The sequence below is a fragment of the Mustela nivalis genome (assembly GCF_964662115.1).
Source record: "Mustela nivalis genome assembly, chromosome: 17".
NCBI classification, from domain to species: Eukaryota; Metazoa; Chordata; class Mammalia; order Carnivora; family Mustelidae; genus Mustela; species Mustela nivalis.
The window spans coordinates 4,142,463-4,169,310 of record NC_139036.1 but is presented as its reverse complement, the minus strand read 5'-3'; the positions used below and the strand labels follow the sequence as shown (position 1 = coordinate 4,169,310).

The following is a 26,848-nucleotide window of genomic DNA, read 5'->3' as shown; positions in this document are numbered from 1 at the left end:
CCAGTCCTCTGGTTGCTGCCCGCCTCCCCACAATCCCCCGTGGCCTCAGCCTCCATCCACTCCCACCTTCCAGAACCTTCCCCAGTCCCTCCGAGGGCCCCCGTGTCCAGCACCTCCTTATAGAGCGAGTAGAGGAAGACGATAGTCTGGATGGTCTTGCCCAGCCCCATCTCGTCAGCCAGGATGGTGTCGGTCCCCTGGGCCCAGGAGAAGCGCAGCCAGTTCAAGCCCTCCAGCTGGTACATGTGCAGTGTGCCGCCCGTGGCTGTGATGAACCGCGGCTGGCTCTCGTATTTCACCGTAGGCTGTGGAGTGAAGACGTCCGAGCGCTCAGGGGGACGGTCAGGGCTCCTCCGCCCCCCTCGCTGGCACAGAGGCTCAGGCAGGATCACGGTTCCCTCCGTGATGCCTGAGCTTACGGAAGTTCTAGACCTCGGTCCCTCCCCCTCCAGCACTGGCATGAGGAAGGCAGCAGGGGTGGGGGCAGCCCCGGGTGCTGGGGCGTCAAGCTTCTCTCTGGCCCTTTAGGCCGATCTCCTAGCCATGCTTGGGGCAGGCTGGACACCGTCCAGGGAGGCTGCTGAAACTTCGGGGAAGTCCTGTCCAGAGGCCCGGGGCAATCTGCAATCGCCTAGATCTAGAAACAGGAGAAAGGCTGAGAGGGAGGACTTACATCGTTAGTAGGAGAACTGGGTGGCCCGTCGCCCTGCAGCTCCTTCTTCTTCTTCTTATACTTGCGGGGCTGGGCGGGGTCCTCCCCCATGATCAGTTCTCTGGGAGAAGAGCAGGTGTGAGTGAGGCCTGCTCCTCGGAACCTCGCTCTCTCCTGAACCCACTCCAGACCTCCCTCTCACTTTCCTTAAACATCTCACAGTTCCTTTCTTCCAGAGTTTTTACCTTCACCCCTTTTACATCCAGTGCCAACAGCGCCCACCACCCCCAGTCCTCGGCATCCCCTCTCCCCATGACTGCACCTGACGTCTGTTCCTCACACTGTTCCTTCCTCCACCCGTCCCACCCCAGACAACCTAGCACCGGCTGCTACTGCCCTCGATTTCAGGTCGGCTCTGCCCCTCCTGGACCTCCCCTTGCCCAAGGGGCTGGCTTTCGCTCCCCTGTCCTCAGACTCCACCCCACGGCCTGGCCCCCTCACCGGTGTCTCCAGTAGCTCTGTTTGTGGTCTTCGTACTCGGGGATGTTCATTTCATCCTCCTCCCACGTGGACTGGTCATAGGGCAAGTCCCGCCATTTCACGAGATAGTGGTAATTCCCCTTTTTATCCACACTGCGGGGCAGAAGACCAAGAGAAAGAGCAGGAGAAGAAAAAGAACATGGACCACAATCAGAAAGAAATCATCATAAACACGATGATCAGCCAACAGCTAGCCTTTGTCACCTCATCCTCAACGAGGGGCCCCCGGGAGGGAATTTAGGACGACTGAAATCCCACCCTATGCTTTCCAGCATGGCTGCTTGGAAATCTACGACCAGAGGGGCGCCTGGGTGGCTTAGTCGTTGGGCGTCTGCCTTTGGCTCATGTCATGATCCCAGAGTTCTGCGATCGAGCCCCCCATCGGACTCCCTGCTCGGCGGTAAGCCTGCTTTCCCACTCCCACTCCCCCTGCTCCTGTGCCTGCTCTCGCTATCTCTCTGTCGCTGTCAAATAAATAAAAAAAATATTTTAAAATTTAAAAAAAGAAAAAGAAAAAGAAATCTACGACCAGAAAACCCTTGGGGCTTCGTCTACTCAGTCTTAACTAAACAGCCATTGGGCGGGAGGCCCAGTTCCAGGCAGGGCTGACTCAGCAGTGAGGCACGAACAGACAAGGGACCCCAAGTCCACAGAGCTCACGCTCGGTGCGGAAGGCAGTGACGACCCAGTAAACATGCGCATGGACAATGTCTGATGGTAACATGCACCACGAAGAAAGCAGCACAACAAACACAGGTTGGCTAAACCGTGTTTCTCACGTTGGCCTTTGTGGCCTGATACCCAGCCTTGCAGATCATTAGATCAGAGGCCACAGGGAAGGGGTCACATGGGCCTGGACTCTACATCTGGTTTCTCTCCACCTGGATGTCCGAGAAATGCAGCTGGAGCCCCGCAGGCGCACCAGGTGCTGGGCGCAGTGATACAGCCTCTGGCGGGGTGGCAGTGGCAGTAGGGTAGGGAACAGCATGGGTGAATGAGCGGGAGGCCGGAGACTCACCTGTGGTTGATGATGCGGTGGACGGTCATCCATTCTGGCTTGATGCCAAAGCGATAGTACTTCTCCTCCATCTCCGCGTAGTGCGGGTCCTTGACCTTGCGTTTGTCACTCTTGCCGTCATCCTCACCGGAGCCGTAGTCCAGGGGCGGGGGCTCATCCATGTCGTTTTTCCTCTGGTAGTTCCGGTACATCACCAAGTGGAAGATCTCCAGCTGACGGGGCACAGAGGGAGGGAACGAGATGGTCCCAGCATCCGAACAGGACCACAAGGGACCAGCCCCCGGGGGGAGCGGCACGGGGAGGACAGACATTCAGCGGACTGGGCAAGCATATGACAGGCTGATGGGAGCAGGAACACGGTGGACTGAGGGCTGGACTGAGGGCAGAAAGGGAAGGGAGGCTGGCGGCGGGAGGAGTGGAGGCCGAAGGAGACTCCCGCAGAGACTGAGGATGGAGGGAGGGTATGAGGGCCCGAGGCCCAAAGCAAGTGAAGGTCTGGGGCCGGAGGGAGGAGTGAGACGAACAGCATGGGGGTCCCAGAGAGCGGGAAGGACAGGCCGCATACCTGAAGCTCCTTGGCCCAGGAGCAGTGCCAGTAGGACAGTCCTACCCACTTGACAAAGAACTCTCGCTCCGATCGGCCTTGAAGAGGACGGGGTGGCGGGGCATCAGGGTTCCCGTCGGCCTGCTGGGGTGCCGGCACGGACACGGGCGGCTCCCCCCACCGCCAGTGCAGGATCTTCTGCACACGGCCTTTCAGCACAGGGCACTTGGGGACAGGCGCGCACAAGGAGGAAACATGGGGAAAAAGTGCCATCGTTAGAGGAGGAGGAGTTCGGGGTCCCACGAGGGAGTCAAAGGCCAAGTGCAGGGACAGAAACAGAAAGGGGGGCCAGACAGTGGGGTTCCAGAGATGGGAAGAGTCGGGGCTGCCAGGAAACCCAGCAGGAAGGGCCGACTCACCGTGCATCGGGGACACAGCCATTCTCCGTTGGGGATGTCAGGCAGGGGCGGGTTCAGACAGTGAATGTGGTAGGAGGAGATACACGCGTCGCAGCACAGGAGCTCGCCTCCGTCCTTACACACGCGGCAGTACTCCATGTGGTCGTCCTCCTCCTCCTTCTCCCCTTCTTCCTCTCCCTCCTCCTCGTACTCCTCCTCCTCCTCCTTGGCCTCCCACTGCACACCCTCCTTCTCCTGGGAGGCCAAGGCCAGACATGGAGATGGACAGAAAGGAGAAGACGGGCAGTGAGACCGGAAGCCAGGGACAGACACGGGACACCTGACTGCTAGAAGGGCAAAGGAGGCGGGCAGGAACAAAGGAACGGGACACCTCCGTCTCCAGACACGTCAAGGAGGAAGCAGAGGGATGGGGGAGGGGGCTGGCCACCAAGAAAGCCAGGCATCTGGGGGCAGCAAGCAGACAGGTGGGTCCCCAGGGGGAGGGGGCAGCAGGTACTCACGCAGTGGGGGCAGCTCCATTTGCCCTCGGGAGCCCGGTCCAGCTCCGGATCAAGGCAGACGAGGTGGTAGGCACGAGGGCAGGTGTCGCACAGAATAATTTCCCCACCCTGTTGGCACACCTCGCAGTAATCCTGGTGATCCGTCTCGTAGCCGTCAACCTCGTCCTCCCCGGCCACTGCGGGACAGCCCAGGACTGTCATGTATACCAGGGCAGGCAAAGGGCACAGAAGGGGAGAGAGAGAAAGAGAGAGAGAGAAGTGATGGGGGAGAGAAAGGCTGAACAAAGCAGTTAGAGGGGGACACAAAAGGGGCCCTCAAGGGATGACAGGTGGCCAGATGGACAAGGTCACACACAGCTGGTACCCCTTACCCTTCCGCTTCTTCCTCCCCGGCCGGCCTCTCTTGAGCTTCTTGGTGCGGACAGGCCCGTCCGGCCGGCCCGAGGCGCTGTGGACGCTGCCGCTGTCCAGGTCTGACTCCTCGGCCTCCGGCTCGGGGCCCTCATCACTCTGCAAGACATACTGCCCGGAGCCCCGGGGCGGTCAGGGAGGCCGGCTTCACCGCGCTCCCCTCCCCAGGCCTCCGGCTCCTGCTCCGGCTTCCCTCAAGGACCCCTGTGTCTGGACCCCTGGACCCTGACCGCCCCCCCTCCATGCCGGGGCGCTTAGCTGACAGGGACGGGCCACTCACCGAGCCTCCCTTCTTCCTCTTGCCACCCAGCAGCCCAAGCTTGATTTTCAGGGGCGCCATCTTCTTTCCCCGAAGCTTCTTGCGTCCATCAGGCACTCGGGGGCTCTTACTCCGCCTTTTATGGCCTGGACCTGAAGGAGGAGCAGGGTGAGGGAGACACGTCAGACGTCACGACGTCCTGGAATAACGCAGTTCATGGAGGCCTCAGAACCCCTGGACAGTGGTCCTAAACGGGGGCGGGTGGGTCCTCACCTTTGCCCTCTTTGGTTTTGGCTCTTCGGATGGGTGGGGGCTGGGTATCGGCAGAAGGAGGTGGTGGGAGGGTGGGGGGTCCGGAAGGTGCTATGGGGGCGGCCGATGACACGGCAGCTGACACCTGCTCGGCCACAGCTGCGGCTGCTGCCGCCGCCGCCGCCGCCACCGCAGCTGCCGACCCCTTGAAGGGATTGTTGGCACTGAACTCTCTCCACTTGGCCCCGAGGATGGTCATCATCTTAGACATTGGGATCTTAGGATTCTTCTTCGCAATCAGGGGCCTGTAAATGCAGGAGCAGAGGACATGGGACCTTCACAGATGGTCCGGACTCCGCCATACCCCTCAGGGGCTGAGTCTGCATTTGTGCTCACGCTCCTGGGCCAGGAGGCAAAGACCCGTCAGGAACGACCTCGCTTTAAAGGTAACCCGATATAGAGCTTAAGAGAGAAAAAAACAGGGGCGCCTGGTGGCTCAGTGGGTTAAGCCTCTGCCTTCAGCTCTGGTCATGATCTCAGGGTTTGGGATTGAGCCCCGCATTGGGCTCTCTGCTCAGCGGGAAGCCTGCTTCCTCCTCTCTCTCTGCCTGCCTCTCTGCCTACTTGTGATCTCTGTCAAATAAATAAATGAAACCTTTAAAAAAAGAGAGAAAAAAAATAATAAAAACCAAGAACACGTACGAGGAGAAAGGAAACGTACACACGCAGCAGATGAGAAAAGATAAAACAAAGATGTTGATAAAAACGCTTCCAATCTTTTCCAGTTTGTAAGATCCTATCACGTATGTTAGCGAGGTCATGTTTCATCCTTGTGATGATACCGTGAGTTGCCAGGATTCTCTGCATTTTCCAGCAAGTTCCATGGGCCCTAGCACGTGCAGTCCGACAGGCCAGGTGGGTTAGGCTCTGTGGCGGGGTGGCAGACTTTTGTGAGGACATGGGTGACCACAGTGCTCACAGCAGCACGGTTCTCAGCAGTGAGGCAGGAGAGACAGGGTACTGACAACAAGGAGGGAACACTCGCCATGCTTGGGCCACTCTGCTATCATCTACTCTACTCAGGGGGCGGGGGTGTCCCCAAAGCCCAGGCTCCACAGCCAGTGGGGCGTGACTGTTAATCACGGGGTCCTAAGCCAAGGATAGAGATGACTTGATAACTGAGCAAAGGAAATTGGGCAACACTCATTTCTCTCTGTTTCAGTGGAAAGAGAAGTCCTGCGGGGGTAGCCGGAATGTTTGGGGCGTAGAGGGCCATCAGCCCTCACTGTCTTCTGTCACTAGGGCTTTCGAACCCAGCACTGGAATCATGACTGCCCCCCTGCCATCCTCTCGTGAAGGGATCCTAACCGGGGTCCCTGCACCCTGCGGCGACCAGGGTCCTCTCAAGTTCTGTGCCGTGCGTTTCTCTGGGGAGCAGCATCCAAGAGTTTATGCAGCTCCGCAGACCCCCCCACCCCCACCCCCAGAAGTGTCCACTGGCCAGTCCTACCTCATGAACTGGCTGAAGGCTTTGTAGTTGGTGAGCGTGTGGTAGTCCTCCTCGGAGAACACATGCTCCACGTCCTCCAGGCCCCAGGTCAGAAGCAGAGTAGCGGACGACTTCTGTTCTACCTGCTGCGAGTGACAAGGTGTCATGGGGCTTTCGGGGCAGGGGTTCCTTGAGGCAGGCGCTTCTCCGGCCCCCATCCTGGGCCCCCCACATGCCTCCCTCCCTCCCCATAGCTTGTAGCTGAGGCTCTGGGGCAAATTCTCTAGCTTCTCCACTGAGCACCCCCTCCTTGGGGCGCTCCGCCCCCAGCCCCATCTTCAACACTGATGTGTGTCCCCACCAATCCTACTCACCTTTTGTCCCCCATCTCCCTCCCCCTTTTTCCGCCGCTTGGTCTTCTTTTCCTTTTTTTCTCTGTGCTTCCGCCTCCGTTTCCGACCTGGTCCCATTCCATATTCGCTGCCCCCGCTCTCTGACTTCTCCCGGTACTCATCGCGCTCGGAGCCAAATTCCTCCTCACTGTCCTGAGGGAGAGAAATAAAAATAACATTTCTTCAGTCCTACCATGTGCCAGGAACTGTTCTTAGCCCATAACATGTATTATCCCTTTTAATCTTCACAACAATTTTCTGGAAATAGTAACTTATCTATTTTTAATCTGCTTTTTTTTTTTTTTTTTTTTTTTTTGCAGATAAGGAAACTGAGGCACGCGGAACTGAACAAACTGGCAAGGAGACGTGGGGCTGCTAGGCTCCGGAAGCATGCAGTCCGTGCCCATAGCCTGCTCTCAATGGGGGCTCCAGGGTGCTAAGGCGAGTCACGTGGACACCCGGGGCTCTGATGCTGGGGTCCTGAGCCGGAGTGGGGAGGGGGCGTCAGACCTCCAACTCCCGGATGCCCCCTACCCTCCACCCTCCACCCCAGAATAGAATAATCAGGAGGGACGGAGAAAATTCGAGAAAATGTAGGTGCCTGGGAATGGTCTGCTGAGCCTTGCGTGGAGACAGGAGTCCTTCACACTTACAAGCTTCTTGCGTTTCCGGGGTTTTCCTGGTTTGTTCTCCTTCTGCTTCTTGGGTCCTCGTTTTCTCTTCTTTACACCCAAAGCTGAAGGCAGCAGTCGGATGTCATCCTTATCTTTGGAGCAGAGAGCACCAGAAAACCTAAGCCTCCAGGTTCCCCAGCTCGGCAGCCCCTAGACCTCAGCCCTCCTCACCTCTCCTGTTCCCACTCTCTAGGAACTAGGGCATTAACTCCTCCAAACCTCGCCTCCCTTCACCGGGTGCAAACAGAGAGTGTTTCGAGTACTCTGGGACGCTTGGGTTCTGAATGGGAGGTCAGGGGTCAGAAGGGAAGAGCAGCCAAACCACTCCCTCCTCTCTCCTCCTACTAACAAGGGAGCAGGCTCTAGGCCATGGGCTCGGACTGTGGCAGGTCCTTTCAGTCGCCGCCAGGGCTCCTCCTGCCTTCCCCCTCACTTAGCCAGCTGGCATCCTGCCCGGGAACTGGGGAAGCCATGCCCAGCTGCTGGCCTGGCCTGACCCCAGCACTTGGAGTGGGGAGACACAAGCTGGCAGCTCCCTAAGCCAGATGCTGAGACGGGAGAGCCAAAGGTGGACACCTGGGATCTCACACTAACACCCGGGGCCCTCACATCCCTTCCGCCATGAGGGAGGCCTCTATTTATACTTCCTCAGACGATCGCCAAGCCTCCCGTCACCCTAACATGGCCCTGGAGGAAAAGAAGTCCCTGCCAGTCATTTTCACATCTTGCCCGCAGGACTGCAGCGTCTGGCTCGTCCATCACACCCTAACCCTACAGGGAGCAGTCTCTGAATTACCTAAGCATTCCTCCTCTTCCCAAGTAGCCTGGAACCTCCCCTCAAATCTATTTCCATAACCCTGCTCCCTAGGAGAACTCAGGACCCCTCCCCTTTGTCCCCTGGTCTCACCCTTCGCCTCCAAATTTAGTCCCATTCATACAGAAGCAGCAGGGGAGACCCAAACAAAGCTGGAAACAAAGACACACCCAGCATATGCATTCTCAGACGCACACACGAACACAGGCCTGAGCACAAATCCAGACTGCTGCCTCTACGTGCTTTCAGCAAGCCTAGGTCCCGGACTTTCTCCCTAGATGTCTCTATCAGGGCAGGGGCTTCCCTGATGTGTCCCCTAGCCCAATTCTCCATGAACCTGACCTCGGGTCTGGGGAGAACACAGATGCCACAGACTTGGGGCCCTGCTTGGCCTCCTCGCCCCCCCAGGAGGCACTAGACTAACCAGCCAGACCTGTCCTGCTCCCCGCAGGAGGTAAGCCTGGGTCTGGCCCAGCCCCTTGCTCTAGGACACACAATCCTTCGGCCCACAACAGCCAAGGGAAAATTAGCCACAATTAACACGGCTTCCACTGCCTGGGGATCCCAGCGCCTCCTTCCTCGCTACCTGTCCTCAGAAGCTACCTGTCCTCAGAACGCCAGTATCCTGTGTCTTCTGGTGCAGGATCACCCTCTAGGCCAGGGCCGGGGAAGGGGGGGGGGGGGGCGGGGCGTGCAGCAGGCCCCGGGCGTGCGAAGAGCGTGAAGACTGGAGTAGGAAGTCAGTAGACGCCACGGTCCCTTCCCCCCCCACCCCGCCCCCAGCAGCCAGCTCTCCCCAACTCCCGGGACGTCGCTTAATGTGAACATGGAAACGGAGGCCGCCGGGGCGGTGGCAGGGCAGGCCAACTGGCTCGGCGTCAGGGACGAGGCCTGGGCCACCACCCGCCCCGCGGGGGTCTGGGGCACCTGCCCCGGGGACCTCAGCCGCCAGTTCGCCGCCCTCCCCGCCCCGGCAGGAGGCTCCCGAATTCGGGAGGCCGGCGGCTGCGGCGGGGAGAGGCAGCATGGAGCGGCGAGGAAGGGAAAGGGAGGGCAATAAAGCAAACCCAAGTCCCAACCTCGGTCTCAGCAGCCACTCAATGCTGGCCCGGCGCCCAGACTCTCCCACACCCCGGCTCTGATCCCGGGAAGCGAGCGGGGGCGGGGGGCGGCGCGCGGCGGGGGCGGGGCCTGGCGCGGCGGGAGCGGGGGGAGGCGGGCGGAGCCGGGCCCAGGCCGCGCCTCCCGCCCGCCCCGCTCTCCCTCTAATCTCACCATCAATCTCTCACACATATATTTATTTTTTCTCAAATTCCCCTCCCTCCCCCACAACGCACCACCATAATAGGTCTGCTGCACATGCGTACTGCACGCAGGGGGTGGGTTTGTATTTTCAGAGCTTTTGCAAAGAAACTACCAGAATTTTCCGCACCACCCACAATCATTCCCCACCCCCACCCCCAAGGAATCACATCTATATATTATGTTATATTATTTCTCGAGACTTGCCAGAAGGGGGAGGGAGAAGAAATGAGTTTTGGGCTTCCTGTTCCCTTCCCCCACCAACACAAGCGCTATTATTTTAAACGTTTAACAATGTAAGGAGCCGAGAAGGGGGGAAGGGATAAAATCGGTCTTGGGTAAGAATGTAAAACAAAATGGTGAGAATCAAAGCCGTCAGAATGAAAAACAATAGACGTCTAAGACGCGCAAATTCACACTCGGGAGAAGGATGAGGGAGGGCGGCCCGCACACATTTCCTTCCAGGAGGCTTATTTTTGCCCGCACTTAGGTAGACAGAAATAACGAGCGAACCAAAAATATTTCCCCAAAGTTTTGCCTCCGAAAGTCATCTGAGGGGCTGCATCTGGGTCACTCATTGGACTCGGAGGGCTGAAAGGGGGGCGGGGATGCAACGGCCCCCAGGAGAGCGAGGAGGTGGGTTTTCATTTCAAATACAATTTTTTTAAAAAAACATTTGACGTTTCTTCTCGGCTGTTGAGAGAACAGAGGGAAAGAGGGGGAGGGAGGAACTGACACAAAGACCCACCTCGACCTCAGATTATTTCATGCCCCTCGCTCTCTCTCACATCCCCAAATCCGGGATCAGAAACACCCAAATACCACATTCCACTTAGCCGCACAAATCGGGCCCTGACACAACCTGACATCCTTTCTTTCTCTTCTTTGCTGCGTCTGCCCGGCTCCAGGCATCCCCCTCCCCACGATTTTTTATCCCTTCTCCCTCTTGCAAATCCATAGGTTCTCTGGGATAACTCTGTAAAAACTTTTCCCTTTTTCAGACAAGCCTGGGGGGGGGGTGTCCCTGTTTCCATCAAACACGCACCCGCCTCCGCCGCCCCCCCCCCCAAGAAGACACCCCATACTCCTTTCAAAGGTGCTCTCAATTGAACAGGGACATTTGCTACATCACCCACACAGATCAATGTGACAGTTTTACAAAGAGCGTCCTGAAGTTTGATGGATTTGTGCTGCGTGGCACTGAGGCCTGGGGGTCTGGATGTCCCCTTTCACTCCCCCAGCAGATGTGAGCACCCTCAGAGTGCTCCCCTGTCCTCAAAAAGGTTAGAAATCACTCCACTAGGAGGGTGGTCTGAGTGGGGCCGTTGCTGCCCCCCCACCATGCGAGGCAGCAATGTGCTCCTTCCACCCCTGGGGGAACTGCCCAGAGAGCGGCCCGGGTGACTTGTCACCCCGGGGAGAGGTGCCGAGTGATGGTCAAGCTGCACAACAGCTGGATGGGCAGTTCACGCCCCCCAGCGTGATCAAGGTGCGGGTGGTTTCCGCGAGAGAGTGAGTGACAGTGAATGGCAGCCACGTGAGAGTCACAGCTGGGCAGCTCGGCCACCCCAGACTGACGGGGTCACACGGGGGGGGGGGGCCCGCACTTGACACAAAAGAGCCCGGAGCAGAGTGCAGATAAGGGGGTGGAGTTGGGGGTATCTGGTTTCCCAGACACTCTCCCTGCGCTCCCCAACCTTAAAGGAGTGCTCTCCCCGGGACGAGCTGGGGGAACAGGCGGCAGGAGCAAGTCTGACTCCAGGAAGTGGTCTGCGTGGAGTGCGGCCACCACCTGCCCCCGGTCCCCAGCCGGCCGCAGACATTCACGCGACCCCTCCCCCACGTGCCATCGCACGCCCCGGAGTTGGCGGGCACCGGGGTCCCCGCAGGTGGGGGTCCGATGGAGACCGACCCCTGCCCCCGGCCCCCGCCCCCCCAGTCCTGAGGGGGGTGTTGCTTAGGCCCGCGGTCCGCTCCACACGCAGAAACCCCCCGTTACCTCAGTGCAACCCCACTCGGGCCGGAGCCCCAGGGGCGCCCGCGCGGCCGCCCCTCCCCCACGCGCCCCTCCTCCACGCCGCCGTCCGGCCGCCAGGGTCTCCGCGGTCCCTCGCTCGGCCAGGGAGGGGGCCCTGGCTTCGCCGCGGCCGTTTCCTGCCTACCCCCTCCCCGCCGAGGGTAAAAAAAAAATCTCCTCCTCCTCCTCCCCCGAAAGCCGCGACCGAGTGGCCCGGTCCGCGCGCGCAGCTCGCGCCCAGTGCTCTCTAGCCCGGGCGGCGGCGGCGGCGGCGGCAGCGGCGGAGGCTGCGGCGGCGGTAGCGGCGGCGGCGGCGGGGGAGGGGTGCGACGGGGGAGGGGAAGAGGCCTGGCCCCGCGGCGGCCGCCGCAGCCCGCCCGCCCGCCCGCCGCCGCCCGGCCCGCCCGCCGCCGCCCGGCCAGCCGCTGGGCCCCGGGCCCGAGACTGGCGCCCCGCGCCCCGGATTCGCCTCGGCTCGGCCGCGCGGTGGGTGCCTCGCCCCCACCCGGCCTCGCGCGCCCACGGCTCCCGCTCGGGCTGGGGGGGGTGCGGGGGGGAGTCGGGGCGGCCGCTTACCTGGCGGCGGGGGCGGCGGCGGCGGCGGGGGCAGCGGCGGCGGCGGCGGCGGCGGCGGGAAGAGGTGGCAGCCGGGGGGGCTGTGGCGGTCGCGGCCCCGGTCGTGGCCCGGCCCGCGCCCGAGCGCTCCCTCGTCGTCGTCCTCCTCGTAGTCCTCGTCGGCCGCTTCCACCTCCTCCTCCTCCTCGTCGCCCTCTTCTTCCTCCTCTTCTTCCTCCTCCGACACCACCATCTCCTCCTCCTCCTCCTCCTCGTCCCTCAGAGGGGAAGCCATCCTGTGGCTCTGGCCCCCCCACCACCCCCCCACCCACCGCCCGCCCGCCTCCCCCACCGCTACCACCACCACCTCCTCCTCCTCCTCCTCCTCCTCCTCCTCCTCCTCTTCGGCGGCGGCGTCCTCCTCCTCCCCACCGCCTCCCCCAGCCCCCCAAACCCCCGGGCCACCCCCCTCCAGAACCCCCCCCTCGGGGCCGCCGGCTGAGGAGGGGGGCCGAACCACCCCCAAAAATTGTCTTGGAAAAAATTGAGAGACTTTTTTTCCCCCTCTCCCCTTCCTCCCAAGAGAACAAGAAAGGGGGATTAAAAATATATATATATATATATAAAAGTTTTCGACTTCTCTCTGCCCCCCTCTCCGTTGCTTTAAATATATTTAAATTCTGAGGGGGGCGCTCAGAAATATTTCTCAGAGCTGAGGCACTAAGATGGCCGCCTTGAAATTATTTTTAAAACAACCCCCCCCCAGCACCGCCACCCCCTCCATGAAGAAAGGGAGAGGGGGGAAAAATCCCCTTTTAAAACAAAATGGCTGGCTTAATATTTCAGTTTTCACCCCCCCATTCTCCTCCCCTGTTACACCCCCATCTCCAAGCCTCTACCCAGAAACCCACAAATTTCTCCCTTTTTTCATAACTGATTAGTGCACAGATTAATAGAGATATTTTCCTTGTGTACTGTGTGTGTGTGAGTGTGTGTGAGTGTGTGTGCGCGCGTTGGGGGGGGCATGAAGGATTTCTGCATAAAACAAAAATGGCTGCTCTTTCTAACTCCCCCCCTTTAAAAAAATATTTGAGGGGGGGCATTAATCAGTACTCATGCTCAGTCTGACATCAGCATAAATTGTTAAAGGTTAACTAGTTAGATACTAGTCCAACTAGATTTAAATATTTTTCTTTTCTTTACTAGTCTCTTCCTCCCCACCTCCCTTCTCTTAAAGAAAAGCTTTTTTTTTTTTTTTTTCCTGAATACTTCAGAAGGGAGTGGTTTGATGTGAAGGCTTTTTTTTTTTCCCCTTCAGGCATTGAAAAGGAAAAGATGAAATATATGTTTATATATAACTCTGTTTCTGCATACCTCACTGGAGTCAAAACGCATTTAATTGTGTACGTATCCTTCAAGTGAGGAGCGGGGCTGGGTTTTTCTCCCCTTTCTTTTAAAAAAGTGACAGAAATTCTAGTGACTTTTGGGGGAGAGATATGAATAGATACGATGATTGAGGTTTTTTTTTTTTTTTTCAAAGGAGTCCATGTTTGATTCTCCCCTTTGCCCAGGCTTTTTGGTGATTTATAATTGTTGTAAATTCTATCTGCACTCCTTTCTGCTTTACCTCGCCCTCCCCTCCCCCCATGGCTCAACGATAAAATTCATCTGACTTGGGAAATTAATTTAGGGATCAGGAGTACAGATTTTTAGAATAAAGAGAAAGAGTCAAGTTGGAGAAATTGTGAAATTGTTTTCTCTTTTTTCCCTTTGCAGTCTATTTCCCTTTTCTCCATGATCTCCGACACTGGTACAGTAGAAGAAACTGAGGTACCGTGAAACAGGAAAGTCTCTGGGACTGAGAAACAGAGGTAGGGGTCCCCCTGGCATTTTCATCCCACTTGCCTGGCCCATTATGTCCCACCATACCCTAGTGTTTATCTTAGGAGTGGAGCCGGGAATCGTATGGAAGGTTGGAAAGGAGTCTCAAGGTAGCTCTCTCATCCGGAGATCCAGCTGAGAAGTCCTCTAAAACTTGCCTCTTGAACAGGGCCGGCAAAGGAAGAAGGGCAAAAAGCTCCTTTCTACCCTTTTCTGTCTTTGTCACCTCTCCTAACTCCAGCTTCTTCCCATTCTTCTGATCTCCCTTTGCCCCTCCTTTCTTCCCCTCCCTTGCCCCGGGGAGCCCCTTCTCTTCTGGGTTATTTCTCTGCCCCTTGAGTGGAGCTACCGTCCCCCCACTCTCCTGCAGGCCCAGCAGTGCTCAGGAGCACCTCAGGCGGGAGGGGTAGGTAGGCAGCAGACAGAAAGTAGGAATGACAGGGAATCCTGTGCCAGCTTTGCTTAGGAGGCTAGAAAATTCTTTATTGATGCACCACCCCCCATACGCACACACTGATGCACTTGACCGAGCCAGGAGCTCTGTCTTTTTCTTAACCCGGCCTTTGGGAGTCTCCCGGCCGCCTCCTGTGTCAGTCCTGCGCCAAGTCTACCTCCTATCCCTCCTCTGTACGGTTCTGTCCTGTTCCTTCTCCGGTCCCTTTGTGCAAGGCCATCTGGGTATCGCCCTCTTTTTGTGGCGGGGCTTCTCGGTATGGGTGACTTTATTTCCTCACTGACACTGACTCCCGGGCCTCCCTCCAGGCTCTCAGGCTCTGTCACCTCTAAGTGACTTTCCACCTCTGTCTTGTTTCTGTTTACTTCTGTCTTCCGGGCTCTGCCTCCATGTGTCTGTCTCTCCTCTCGTGTGCCTGGCTCCCTCCTCTCCCAGGCTCCTCGGCGTGTGTCGGGGAGGAGTGTCCCCACGTGGATGTGGGCCACCCCTGCACACCGGGTGCGTTGCAGCCTGCCTGCCTCGGCGCCCCCTCCCCGTGGGCCGTGCACCCCTGCCCGCCCGCCGCCATGTGCCAGGAGCTGCAGGTGCGTCCCTGTCCCCACATTCGTCATTCCTGCAAGTGTGCTTTGCCTGTGGATCTGCTCGTGGGCTCCCTTCTGTCTTCTGTCCACGTCCCCCTCCGCCCACCCACCTCTCCTCTCGTCTCTTCTCTCCCACCGACCTCTCTCACTTTGCCTCCCTGGATCCTGGCTCCCGCCTGCCTCTCTACCTGCTCATCCTGTTGGTGTCTGCCTGCCTGCCTGTCTGCTCCTCCCTGACTGGCTGGCAGCCTCGTTCTCTGGTTGTCTGTCTGCTCTCCTGGCTGTTTGCCCACCGCTCTCTCTCCAGCCATCTGTCTCCCCGCCTGCCTGTCTCTGTCACTTTTTTAGCCTTCATCTCTTGGTTTGTCTACCTTCCAGGCCCTGCCATGCCTCCCTATCTGGGTTTGCCTCTTATCTTTCTCCTCTCCGTGTTCCTCCCCTTGTGTATGCCTGGTAAGTCCGCAATTTTCTGCTCGCCTCCCCGAGCGTCCGTCTGCTCGTCGGTCCGCCCAGCCTGCTCTGCTGCTGCTGGCCGCCCCCCTGCCCCATCCAGTGCTCGCCTCCTTTTCCTCCGGCTGCACCTCCACTTGGGCTCCACGGAGGTGGCCTCACTACCCCAAAGCTGTCAGCGACTCCCTTGCCCTGACATCTCTGGGCCTTCCTGTAGCACCGCCCGCCTTGCCTTTCCCTACTGCTGGCCTTCACTTGAGACGGGCCTGCTTCTGCTGTGTCTTATCTCTGGCCTCTGCGATGCTCAGGCCACATCTCCAGCCACATTGGGTCCACATTTCCACCTGCCTTTCTTCTCTCGTCATCTTGGTGCATCCCTCCACCTTCCAGTCGGTAGGCCACATGCGGCACAAATGGTGTGGGGCGCTAGCGGAGTCCCGGGCCGCGTGAGCCACCCTGCCCCTCCCCGCCAGTCCCCTATCCCTGTCCCTGAGGCAGCCACCACTTCGTGCTTATCGGACGTTGTGCCAGACGAGGGTCTCCGAGGATCTCAGTCTCCCCGCCTCCCCGCCATTTGCTGCCCTTCTTTCTCCTCCTCTCCCAGTCCTGCCCAATGCTTCTTTCTCCGTCCCTTTGTCACTGGGCCTGCCGGTTTTTGTCCCATCTTTTCGCTTCTACTCTAGGGCACCTGTCTTCCTGGCTGACCGGCTGCTCGTGGCTTGCTCGTGCTGCCGGGACCTGGGACGCACCTGTACCTCCCAGGGGCTTCTCCTCTGTGTAGGGAACTGCCTGCAGAGAACCAAGCGCCACCAGTCCCCTCACGGCCCAGCCATGCATCAGCTGAGATAGGACGTGGGGGCCCCCGAGGACCTGAAAAGTACCGCGTCCATCCGTCAGGTGTGGTTACTAAGTGAGCCCACGGGCCCAGCTCGTGTGCATGCAGAGTGCGGGCCTGCCCTGCCTCCCTGGCACGTCCGTGTGCACGTGGCGTGTACAGCCTTCACAGGCCTCTGACTCTCCACCCCTGGGCCCGGGCAACGAGCACGGCCTCCTCCCGATCTGAAACACTGCTTCCTCCTACAACTTTTCTCCCTCTGCCTCCTTCCGGCGGGCACCTTGGGGATGGGGAGGCTCAGTCCTTGGGGGGAACAAAGACACAGCCTCTGTGTGGGTCTCTCCAGGGGGACGACAAGGAAACTTCTGCACAGGACGCACTGCTCTTTCCCTGCCCGCGTTCCTGAACCGCACTGTGGCAGCCCCGGCCTCTGGGCCTCTGGCCCCTTTCCCGCCCGCCCTTTCTCACTTCTCTTTTCTCGGTTCTGTCTTTCCCCTCAACTGTCTGTCTTGGGCTGCATTCGAGCGTCCCTCTGATTGGCCACCTTCCCCCTCTTCTGTCTGATTGGCCTGCATCCCTCCATCACCCCATCTGTCTGCTGGATTCTCCCTGTCTGCCTGCAGTAATGGATGTGATGGCATTTATCCGTCACACAGCCGCGTGCGGCCTCAGACACTGTTGTCACTTTGTCTTCTCTCTCTCCTCGATCTCCTCCTGCCTCGGTCTGTCTGCCTTCTCTTTCTCCCCACACCTGTTTGTCCAGCCGCGTCTCTCCTGGCGCTCTCATCGGCCTCCCTGTCACTCATCCCCCCCACCCCCAGCCTGTCTGTGTGTCCGTCCTTATGCCTTTTATCTGGGCCTGCACGTCTCCCCATCCCTGGCCACTCATCTCCCCACCTGCCGGTGTCCACCTCTCCCTGCCTTGTTCCATCCCTCTGTACTTGAAAAACTAAAAATCAGTACAAAATTAAAAATGCCATATGACTCACAGCTAGGGGAGGATGGTTTTTGTTTTTACTAAGACCATTAAGGTGAGAACAAGGAACTTAGGCACGCAGCCTGTGAAATGCAAACCAGAAATCAGACGCCCCCCTCCTGCTAAGAAAGAACTAGAAGAAAACTGTGAGGGACTCCTTAACCACAAGAAGATTATTTCCTTAATGCAAAAGCAAGAAACGTACCCAGAGCAAGAGCTTCTAATCTTTTTTGGTTCGTGGAAAGTTATAAGCCTTTGAACAGCATGGATTTGAACTGCGCGGGTCCACGTACGTGCAGATTCTTTTCAATAAATATATTGGAAGATATTTTGGAGATGTGCAATAATTTGAAAAAAAAAACTTGCAGATGTGCTCTATAGCCTAGAAACATCGAAAAAATTAAGAAAAGTATAGGTATTTCACAAGTGCGTAAAATACACACAGGTACAATTTTATCATTTGCTACCTGAAAATATCACGCACATCTTTTTTTTTTTATGTTCGAACTTATGCACAAAAACACTTAGAGACCACATGCTGTCTTTTTATTTTTAATGTCTGGTATGAGTAACTCACATCCACCATGTATAAGGTCTCGAGGGTGTCGCGTCCTGTCAGGCAGTAGAGGCCAAGGTACTGAGAGATGGTTCGTCTCGTAAACAGATGATGTAAACTTATGGAATCATTAAATACAGAACTGTAGATGTATTTTCCTCATGATTGTCTTAATAGCATTGTATTTTCTTGCAACTCTATTATAAGAATATAGTATATAGTACATCTAACATGCAAAATAGGGGTAACCAACTTTGATGGTGTTGCTGGGGCCTCTGGTCGACCGTAGGCTGTCATTAGTCATGTTATGGGGGGGTGAGAGTTTTTCCACTGCACAAAGGGTCAGCACCCATAGGCCTCGTGCTGTTCAGGGATTGGTTGGTATATGCAGAATACCACGTATATTTTTATGGTATTAGGAACACCCAGATGTCTACGGACCCCAGGTTAAAACTCCAATGTAGGGACCAGTGACAGCAATTGGTTGGGCACAGACGTGTCCTCATGTCCCCAGGCAGGTCAAAGGACTGAAAAGATCACTCTGTACTCAGTGATTTTCTACTCAAGGAAATGTTAAAGAGGTTCCTAGTTGTCTTTGGAAATATATAGATGAGGGATCATGAAAGTCACATAAATACAGAGGATATTCTAGACTTAATCATGGAATTTTGTTTTATTTTATTTTATTTTATATTTCATTTATTTGTTTGACAGAGAGAGACACAGCCAGAGAAGGAACACAGGCAGGAGGAGTGAGAGGGAAAAGCAGGCCTCCTGCAGAGCAGGGAGCCAGATTCGGGACTCAATCCCAGGACCTTGGGATCATGACCCAGGCCAGGGACTGAGCCACCCAGGTGTGCCTCATCATGGGACTTCAGAGAGAAGGGTGCCTAGACCAGTGGTTTCCAGATGGCTAAGTAAGCTTGCTGCTTGTCTTTCCCTGGGAAGGTCTGTCCTTTGTTTTGAGATTACATGTTTTTCTATAGATTTTTATGTGGCGTAAATAATAGAATATACTATATTATACGTAACAAGTATACGTTACGTGTATATGAATGCTTACAGATTAATAGCGTGTTTGTTTAAAAGGTCCTTTCTAAAAATGAGATTGATCTGCATGGAAGGAGGGCCATCATAGATTTTATGAAGGAAGAGAAAGGAAGACTTTTTATACTTGTGTAAAATTTGAAAGTTTTCCAGCATGTACTTCTTTTATAATCATACGACATATTAACTACCTTTTTAGCAAATAACAGAGATAGGTATATAGGTTTGAGTTTTGTTGTTCTTCATGTACTTAAGAAAAAGTCAGCAACTCCCATGTCGATCACTGACTTTCCGGATTTTTGTTTGTTTTTACATTTTGCTGGTTATCAAAATCCAAAAGTCTGGGGATCTACAGCTTTAATCTACCTCTTCTTGATTTCACAAAGAAACTTTGGTTCTTCGTGTATCACATTCATGATTGGCCGTATTTGCATACTGCCCTGTACTGTGGTCTGCTTGCTAGTTTTCTTTAAGTTATTCACTTTAAGTTAAAGGTCCTTCAGAATTTTTTTTTTAAAGATTTTATTTATTTATTTGACAGAGATCACAGGTAGGCAGAGAGGCAGGCAGAGAGAGAGGAGGAAACACGCTTCCCGCTGAGCAGAGAGCCTGATGTGGGGCTCCATCCCAGGACCCTGAGACCATGACCTGAGCTGAAGGCAAAGGCTTTAACCCACTGAGCCACCCAGAATTTTTGTTTTAAAAATTTAGTATTGGGGCGCCTGGGTGGCTCAGTGGGTTAAGCCTCTGCCTTCGGCTCAGGTCATGATCTCAGGGTCCTCGGATCGAGTCCCGCATCGGGCTCTCTGCTCGGCAGGGAGCCTGTTTCCTCCTCTCTCTCTCTCTGCCTGCCTCTCTGCCTACTTGTGATCTCTCTCTCTGTCAAATAAATAAATAAATAATCTTGAAAAAAAAAAAAATTTAGTATTGGGACACCTGGGTGGCTCAAGTCATTGGGTGTCTGCCTTCAGCTCAGGTCATGATCCCAGGATCCTGGGATCGAGCCCCACATCGGGCTCCCTGCTTGGCGGGAAGCAGGCTTCCCCCTCTCCCACATCCCCTGCCTGTTCCCTCTCTCGCCGTGTCTCTGTCAGATAAATAAATAAAATCTAAAAATAAATCAATTAATTAAAAAAATATAGACCTTGCTAGTCTAGCTACTGTTAAAAAAATTAAGTAAGTAAGTAAGTTTATTATTATTTTTTAGTAATCTTTAAACCCAGCATGGGGCTCAAACTCACAGCCCTGAGGTCAAGATTGCATGTTCTATCGACTGAGCCAGCTGGCACCCCAAACACGTGTCCTTTAGAAAGTAAATTTCATGTGATTGAGAAACAGTATCTATAAATCCTTGATTTGACAGGGTAATTACTTCCTAATTTATTTTAATTTTTTAATATTTCATTTATTTATTTAAAGGGAGTGCAAGCAGGGTGTGGGGCAAAGGGAGAGAGAGAGAGAGAAGCAGACTCCCCAGTGAACATGGAGCCCAAGGCAGGGTTTAGTCTCATGACCCTGAGATCATGACCTGAGCCAAAATCAAGAGTTGGACGCTTAACTGACTGAGCCCACACACACCCCATTCCTAATTTATTTTAGGCTATAAGTAATTATTAAAATAAAAATCAAGAGGAGCTCCTGGGTGGCTCAGTCAGTTAAGCATCTGCCTTTGGCTCAGGTCATGATTTCAGTCAAGAGCTCCCTCTCCCCCTCTCCTCTGCTTGTGCTCTGTCTCTCTCTCAAATAAAGAAAATATTTATTTAAAAAACTCAATAGAAATGAAAACATCTTGCCTGCAGTCAATGGTGTTGAGACCGTGTTGTAGGAAACCTCGCTTCATCTAGTTTTGTGGTAGGGAAATGGGGACCCACACGTGGAAGGGATTGCCTGAGTTCAAGTTGGTTGTTAGGGACAGAACCAGGACATGAGCCTCTACCTTCCAATTTCTAGTCTGCTGATCTTTCTATTACATATGAGATGACTTCTAAGTCAATGAGATGTCCTCAGGTCTTAAAAGAACTAATATGTGAAAGTGATGGCCATATATATAATTTATTTTCTGTAACAACTGTATTGTAGAACTGGCAGTAGTCAGCTTAATTGTGTCTAGTACATTTTTAAACTTTTATTTTTAAAGTTATGTGTCTGCCCAGTGTGGGTCTTGAACTCACGACCCTGACTACAGACTAAGCCAGCCAGGCGCCCCTCTAGTATACCTTTAAACATACATGTTTTCTTTTTCTTCTTTTTTCTGTTGAGATTTTATTTCTTTATTAGAGAGAGAGCACAGGTAGGCAGAAGGACAGATGAAGAAGCAGGCTCCCCACTGAGCAGAGAGCCTGATGTGGGGCTCGATCCTGGGACCCTGGGATCACATCCTGAGCTGAAAGCAGAAGCTTTAACCCACTGAGCCACCCAGGCGCCCCCCAGAATCCCACTTCTTACCATCTACCCTGAGAAAGTCATCACACTCGTGCATGCACATGAAGTCGCATCCAGAAGGTAACCCGTACAAAGACATCCATTACAGCATTATTTGTGAGAGCAAAAATTGGGAACACCCACATCTCTGATAGTAAGGAATAGCTAAATCAACTACCCAGCAGGTAAGAAGTCAGTTACATCTACATGGTAGGATTCTTTCCTATATTACCAAACAGCAGAAAGCAATGTGTACATTGTAATATCATTTAGCTTATGTCCAAAGAAACTGAAATCAGTGCTGTATGTTTTTAAAGACACACACACATAGATACGTAAATGCTTTTAAAAATTCTGGACATAATACCTATATCAAATTGTTAACAGTGGTTACTTTTGGGAAAGAATAATGAGGGGTATTTAGCTCTATTTAGAATTCTTCATTTTTACATTGAGAAAATATTTATTGTGTGTGTGAACAGGCGCACCTGGGCAGCTCAGTCGGTCGAGCAGGTGACTCTCGGTGTCTACTCAGGTGTTGATCTCGGGGCCATGAGTCAGGGGCCCGTGTCAGGCTCCACGCTCTATGCGGAGCCTGCTTCTACCACACAAATAAAGAAAAAAATCTTAAAAAAAAAAAAAAGAATTTTAAGTAGCCTTATGATCACATTAGCATGTGAAACCAAGTGGGACAAAAGGTAGTATAATTTCTCTAAAGAAATTACTCTTCACTCATTTCTAACTCTTTGGGGAGAAAAATACAGAAGCAAGGTATAATCACAAGGTATAATGTGATGTAAGTATCGTGAGGTTCAAGTTTAAAAAAGAATAGAAGTAGGAAGGGAAGAAAGTATAGAAGATCACAGATATAATATGGTATTGTTGATGAGACAAAAAATATGTAAATATCCATAAAGTTTTTCTAGAAGAATATATGAGAAACTGCGATAGTTACCACTGGGAAGGACAATATTTTCTCTCTGTGCATCTTTTAAAGCAGCCTGGGAATTTTTTAGTGACCAAGGGATTAGCTGGGTGGAGGAAGGAGAGCCATTTGAGTTCAGACATAAACACACCAAACTGTTAATTAACAATATGGGGTAGTGATCATTGCTATGGGCTGTGAAATCAGAATTGAGAGAAGAGAGATCTTGGTGGGGAGAGGGGGATCACTGAAGACCTTTCCTGCGTAGTTGCATCTGAAGTAGGCCCCCAGAAAGCACTAAGATTTACAGCAGATAGGAGGAAGAAAGGCAGTCTATGTCGATTAAGAAAGTACTTAGCAGGGGCGCCTGGGTGGCTCAGTGGGTTAAGCCTCTGGCTTCGGCTCAGGTCATGGTCTCAGAGTCCTGGGATCGAGCCCCGCATCTGGCTGTCTGCTCAGAAGGGAGCCTGCTTCCCCCACTCTCTCTGCCTTCCTCTCTGCCTCCTTGTGATCTCTCTCTGTGTCAAATAATAAAATCTTTAAAAGAAAGAAAATACTTAGCAAGTAGTGTGTTGACCCCATCTGGCTAGGGTGGTTAGGTCTTAATAGAAAGTTCTAGTAGATGTTGGTAGCTCTTGAAAGGGTAAGAACTGTTGGTTTATCAAGTAAAGAGTAGAGGCCAGACCCTTGGAGGAACTTTGAAGAATGGCGGGAGCTAAGAGAAGCCAAAGGGAAAACAAGTTGCTAGAATGGTAGGAGCGCCAGATAAGGATACTATGCTGGAACGAGGAGACAGCTTCTGGAAGCAAGCATGATGGGTACTGCGGGATGCTTCGTAGAGGGCAAGAAAGGCGCCAACTGACACTCCTCGAATTGGACACGCAGAGTTGCCACGTGACCCAGAGACTTCTGTCTTAGGGGGAAACGAGATACAAAAAGGCTGTATATCATTTTCTGCTTCTGCTAGAGGTCGGAATAGATCAATTCATAGAGGCAGAAAACAGTAGCATTTGCCCCAACTTCATGGGAGAAGACCTTGGGGAATGAGTACTAATGGGTCGGAGTTTATTTTTGTAGTGACAAAAACACTCCGCAATGAGGGAGTGGGGATAACTGCACAGTCTTGTAAACCTTCTACCAAAAGTTCGGGGGGCGCCTGGGTGGCTCAGTCAGTGAAGCGTCTGCCTTGGGATCAAGTCATGATGCCGGCGTCCTGGGATCGAACCCTGTGTCCAGCTCCCTGCTCAGCAGGGAGCCTGCTTCTCCCTCTCCCACTCCCCCTGCTTGTGATCCCTCTCTCGCTCTGTCTGTCAAATAAATAAATAATTTAAGAAATAAAATAAAAACTCTTGAACACTTTAAAATCATGAACTTCATGGGATATAAATTATGTCTCAGCTTCTTTTTTTTTTTTTAAGTGCAAACCAGGAAATGTATTTATTCTCTTTGGCAGTGTCACTTTTTTTTTTTTAAGATTTTGGTTTTTTGTTTTTTTTTTCAAGATTTTATTCATTCTTAGAGAGAGTGCACGAGCGGTGGGGAGGGGTAGAGGAAGAGGGAGAGAATCTCAGTCAGATTCCCCGCTGAGCGTGGAGCCGGAAACAGGGCTCGATCCTACGACCCTGGGATCATGACCTGAGCCAAAACCAAAAGTCAAGATCCTCAGCCCACTGAGCCACCTACATGCCCCAGATTTTAATTTTTTTTTTTTAAGTAATCTACACCCAACACGGACTTAAACCCACAACCCAAGGCCAAGAGTCCCACACTCCACGACCGAGCCAGCAGGCGCCCCAACAGCTGGTCACCCTTCAAGGTAGTTTTGATGAGAGAGTCAGATAGCAACGAAAGATTATGAGAAACCATTAAAATGTTACTTGTGGAGGTTTTTAATTGAAAATTTTTGATCTGTTATTGAGAACTATTCCAGTCTCCCAAGAATAGATGTGACATGTATCAGCCACGAAGAATATTCCAGGAGACATGTGACTCCATTGTCTGTAAAAACAGACTTGTAACAACAGTAATGTTTTATAACGCCTTGTCTGACCTGTACACCTGTATACCGCTTTTTAAAAAAAATTGTGTTTAAATGCCAGTGTAGGGGGCGCCTGGGTGGCTCAGTGGGTTAAAGCCTCTGCCTTCGGCTCAGGTCACGATCCCAGGGTCCTGGGATCGAGCCCCAAGTCAGGCTCTCTGCTCTGCAGGGAGCCTGCTTCCTCCTCTTTCTGCCTGCCTCTCTGCCTACTTGTGATCTCTGTCTGTCAGATAAATACATAAAATCTTTGAAAAAAATTAAAATAAAATAAATGCCAGTGTAGTTAACATATGGTGTTATATTAGTGTCAGAAGTTGAGGTCCATGATTATAGTTGCATAGAACACCACCCAGTGCTCGTCTCATCACGTGCCCTCCTTTGTGCCCGTCACCCAATGACCCAGCCCCCCACCCCCTGCCCTGCAGCAACCCTCAGTGGGTTCCCTATGATTAAGAGTCTCTTAGGATTTGTCTCCCTTTGCGATTTCGTCCCATTTTTCCCTCCCTTCCCCTATGACCCTCTATTTTGTTTCTTAAATCCACGTATGAGTGAGATCATGAGGCAGAGTCTGTATCTGACTGCTTTCACTTAGCATTATCCCTTCTAGCTCCATCCATGTCCTCACCAATGGCAAGATTTCATTTCATTTTTTCTGGCTGAGTAATATTCCTGTGTGTGTGTGTGTGTGTGTGTGTGTACCATGTCTTTATCTGTTTGTGTACCGATGGACACCTTCTGTGTTCTGTAATTGCGCTGGTCATAGATAATGCCGCTATAAACATCAGGATGCATGGATCCCCGTGAATTCGAATTTTTGCGTCCTTTGGGTAAATACCAAGTAGTGAGATTGCCGGGTCATAGGGTAGCTCTATTTCTAAGTTCTTGAAGAACCTCCATGCTGTTCTGCAGAGTGGCTGCCCCAGCTTGCCTTCCAGCAAGAGCGCAGCCAGGCTCCCCTTTCTCCACATCCTCGCCAACACCCGTCCTTTCCTGACTTGATACTTACATGCTCTCCTCGATTCACTGATTAACCTTTTCCCCATTAACAAAATGGCACGAGCAAATGCTCCCGATGTGATTTCATTTTGGTTTTTGTTCGCTTGCTTGGGGGGTTTTCAGGTGTACGTTTTGTGTTTATGCAAATGTGTACTCCTGTGTGAACACCATTCATTCCGGTAAAGATACAACGGATTTCCAGCACCCCAGAACTTTCCAGTGTCTTTCTGGTCTGTGCCCCTCCTAAAGACAACCACCGTTGTAAGTCCTACCCTCGTTCCCTTTTAACAACTTACAATCTGATGTGAGTCGCATAAAGCAGTAGAAAATCATACCTGCAGTATAATTGCAACCACGTGGGAAAATACTAGGAGGATGTGGTTAAGACATTAATACGGGTTTCTGCTGAGTGATAGGAATAATAGCAATTTTGTTTTGCACCTTTACGCTTGCCTACCTGGAATTTTCTGTGAAGGGCCCGTGTTATACAATGAAAAATAAAATGAAGCTTAAAAAATTTTAACTTAAAAGACATACGGGAAGAGAAAGGATAGGAGATGACATCAAATATTTGGCCACCAAGTTCGGTACATTTACAGTAATGTGGCAAATAAGTCTAGAGACCATACATACGTAAAGGAATCTATTTCTTTCTTTCTTTTTTAAATTTAATTTAATTTTGTTTATTTGAGAGGGAGAGAGTGCATGATCAGGGGGAGGGGCAGAGGGTGAGGAAGAAGCAGGCTCCCCAGACCCGGGGATCGTGACCTGAGCTGAAGGCAGATACTTACCGGACAGAGCCATCCAGGTGCCCCAAAGGAATCTGTTTCCCCATCTCCGGGGTTGACTCCAGGTCTCCAGTCGTGGGGGGTCTGGAGCTTCCGCAGCCTGGCTGGGCCCCCCGACACTTCTCCTTCTGGCCACATGTGCTCGCCCTGGTCCTGTCCCTTGTTCACTGAAGGGCACCTGCCCTCGACTCCCCAACCGGAGACCCTTCTCCGCCCCTCCCACCTCTGTACTTAACGTCTTCTGAAGTTCTAGATTCAAGCCCCCTGCTTTACTTACAACTTTCTGTCTTTCCTGCTCTCATCTCTGCTGTTCTTGGACCCATAAGACACTCTAATGCTTTCACCATCCATTATCCCTGTCCAGCTGAGAGCCCATGCTCGGTCATTTCGGCCACTGTCTTGCCAGGGGTCTCCGTGCCCTGTCCTCGACTTCCTCCCGCCCACCTCGAACCATGGCCACTTCTGCTACCTCTTTATACCCGGCATGCACAGTGCAGCCCAGGGAACCCGCCTACTCCCGTCCCTGCTCAGAAATCCTTTGCCCTAACCTCGCCGCCTTTCCATTCCCCATGGTGACTTTTCCCAACCTTCTTCCTCTAGGAGGAAACCTTATCCTCGCCTTCCAGGAGCCAGATCACCAGATGAGGGCTCCCCGGAAACAGCCGCACCCAGACACTGAGCCTGTGGGCTTCCCTCCTTCCTCCTGTTGGTCCATCTGAAGCTGGTCCCAGGGGGGGGAGGGGAGTGCAGGGCTCTGCCTCCCACCCCCGCTGCCTTCTTGGGGCCTAAGGGTTCACCGAGACCCTTACCGCTCCTTCAACTTGCTCCTTCTCAACCACGTCTCCTTCGCTTTAAAAGAAGTCCTCTGGGGGCACCTGGGTGGCTCAGTGGGTTGAGCCTCTGCCTTCAGCTCAGGTCATGATCCCAGAGACCAGGGATCGAGCCCCACATCAGGCTCTCCGCTCAGCAGGGAGCCTGCTTCCCCCTCTCTCTCTCTGCCTGCCTCTCTGTCTACTTGTGATCTCTGCCTGTCAAATAAATAAATAAAATCTTAAAAAAAAA

At 53.4% G+C, this 26,848-nt stretch overlaps 1 protein-coding gene and 1 long non-coding RNA gene across 51 annotated transcripts in view; one reads left to right on the top strand and one right to left on the bottom strand.

The window, feature by feature from the left end:
• The window catches only part of CHD3 (chromodomain helicase DNA binding protein 3), a 24,667-nt gene extending 12,434 nt beyond the window's left edge, over positions 1-12,233 (bottom strand). For 8 of the 50 annotated variants that reach the window (XM_082708076.1, XM_082708048.1, XM_082708056.1 and 5 more), the window contains exons 1-14: positions 11,860-12,215; positions 7,130-7,242; positions 6,459-6,629; positions 6,106-6,230; positions 4,617-4,900; positions 4,365-4,495; positions 4,045-4,195; positions 3,674-3,849; positions 3,174-3,407; positions 2,776-2,979; positions 2,211-2,422; positions 1,154-1,285; positions 674-773; positions 114-305 (exon numbers count right to left, since the gene is read on the bottom strand). In XM_082708076.1, the coding sequence (XP_082564202.1) occupies positions 114-305; positions 674-773; positions 1,154-1,285; positions 2,211-2,422; positions 2,776-2,979; positions 3,174-3,407; positions 3,674-3,849; positions 4,045-4,195; positions 4,365-4,495; positions 4,617-4,900; positions 6,106-6,230; positions 6,459-6,629; positions 7,130-7,242; positions 11,860-12,133 (2,499 nt within the window). In that variant the 5' untranslated portion in view covers positions 12,134-12,215. Of the gene's footprint in view, positions 1-113; positions 306-673; positions 774-1,153; positions 1,286-2,210; positions 2,423-2,775; positions 2,980-3,173; positions 3,408-3,673; positions 3,868-4,044; positions 4,196-4,364; positions 4,496-4,616; positions 4,901-6,105; positions 6,231-6,458; positions 6,630-7,129; positions 7,243-11,859 lie in introns of all 50 variants that reach the window. The other 42 variants (XM_082708041.1, XM_082708044.1, XM_082708053.1 and 39 more) reach the window with 12 other exon arrangements.
• LOC309852011 lies at positions 11,634-26,848 on the top strand. Its single transcript, XR_014305024.1, has 5 exons — positions 11,634-11,769; positions 13,615-13,709; positions 18,286-18,488; positions 25,122-25,259; positions 26,387-26,848. It is a non-coding gene; the product is annotated as an uncharacterized lncRNA (long non-coding RNA).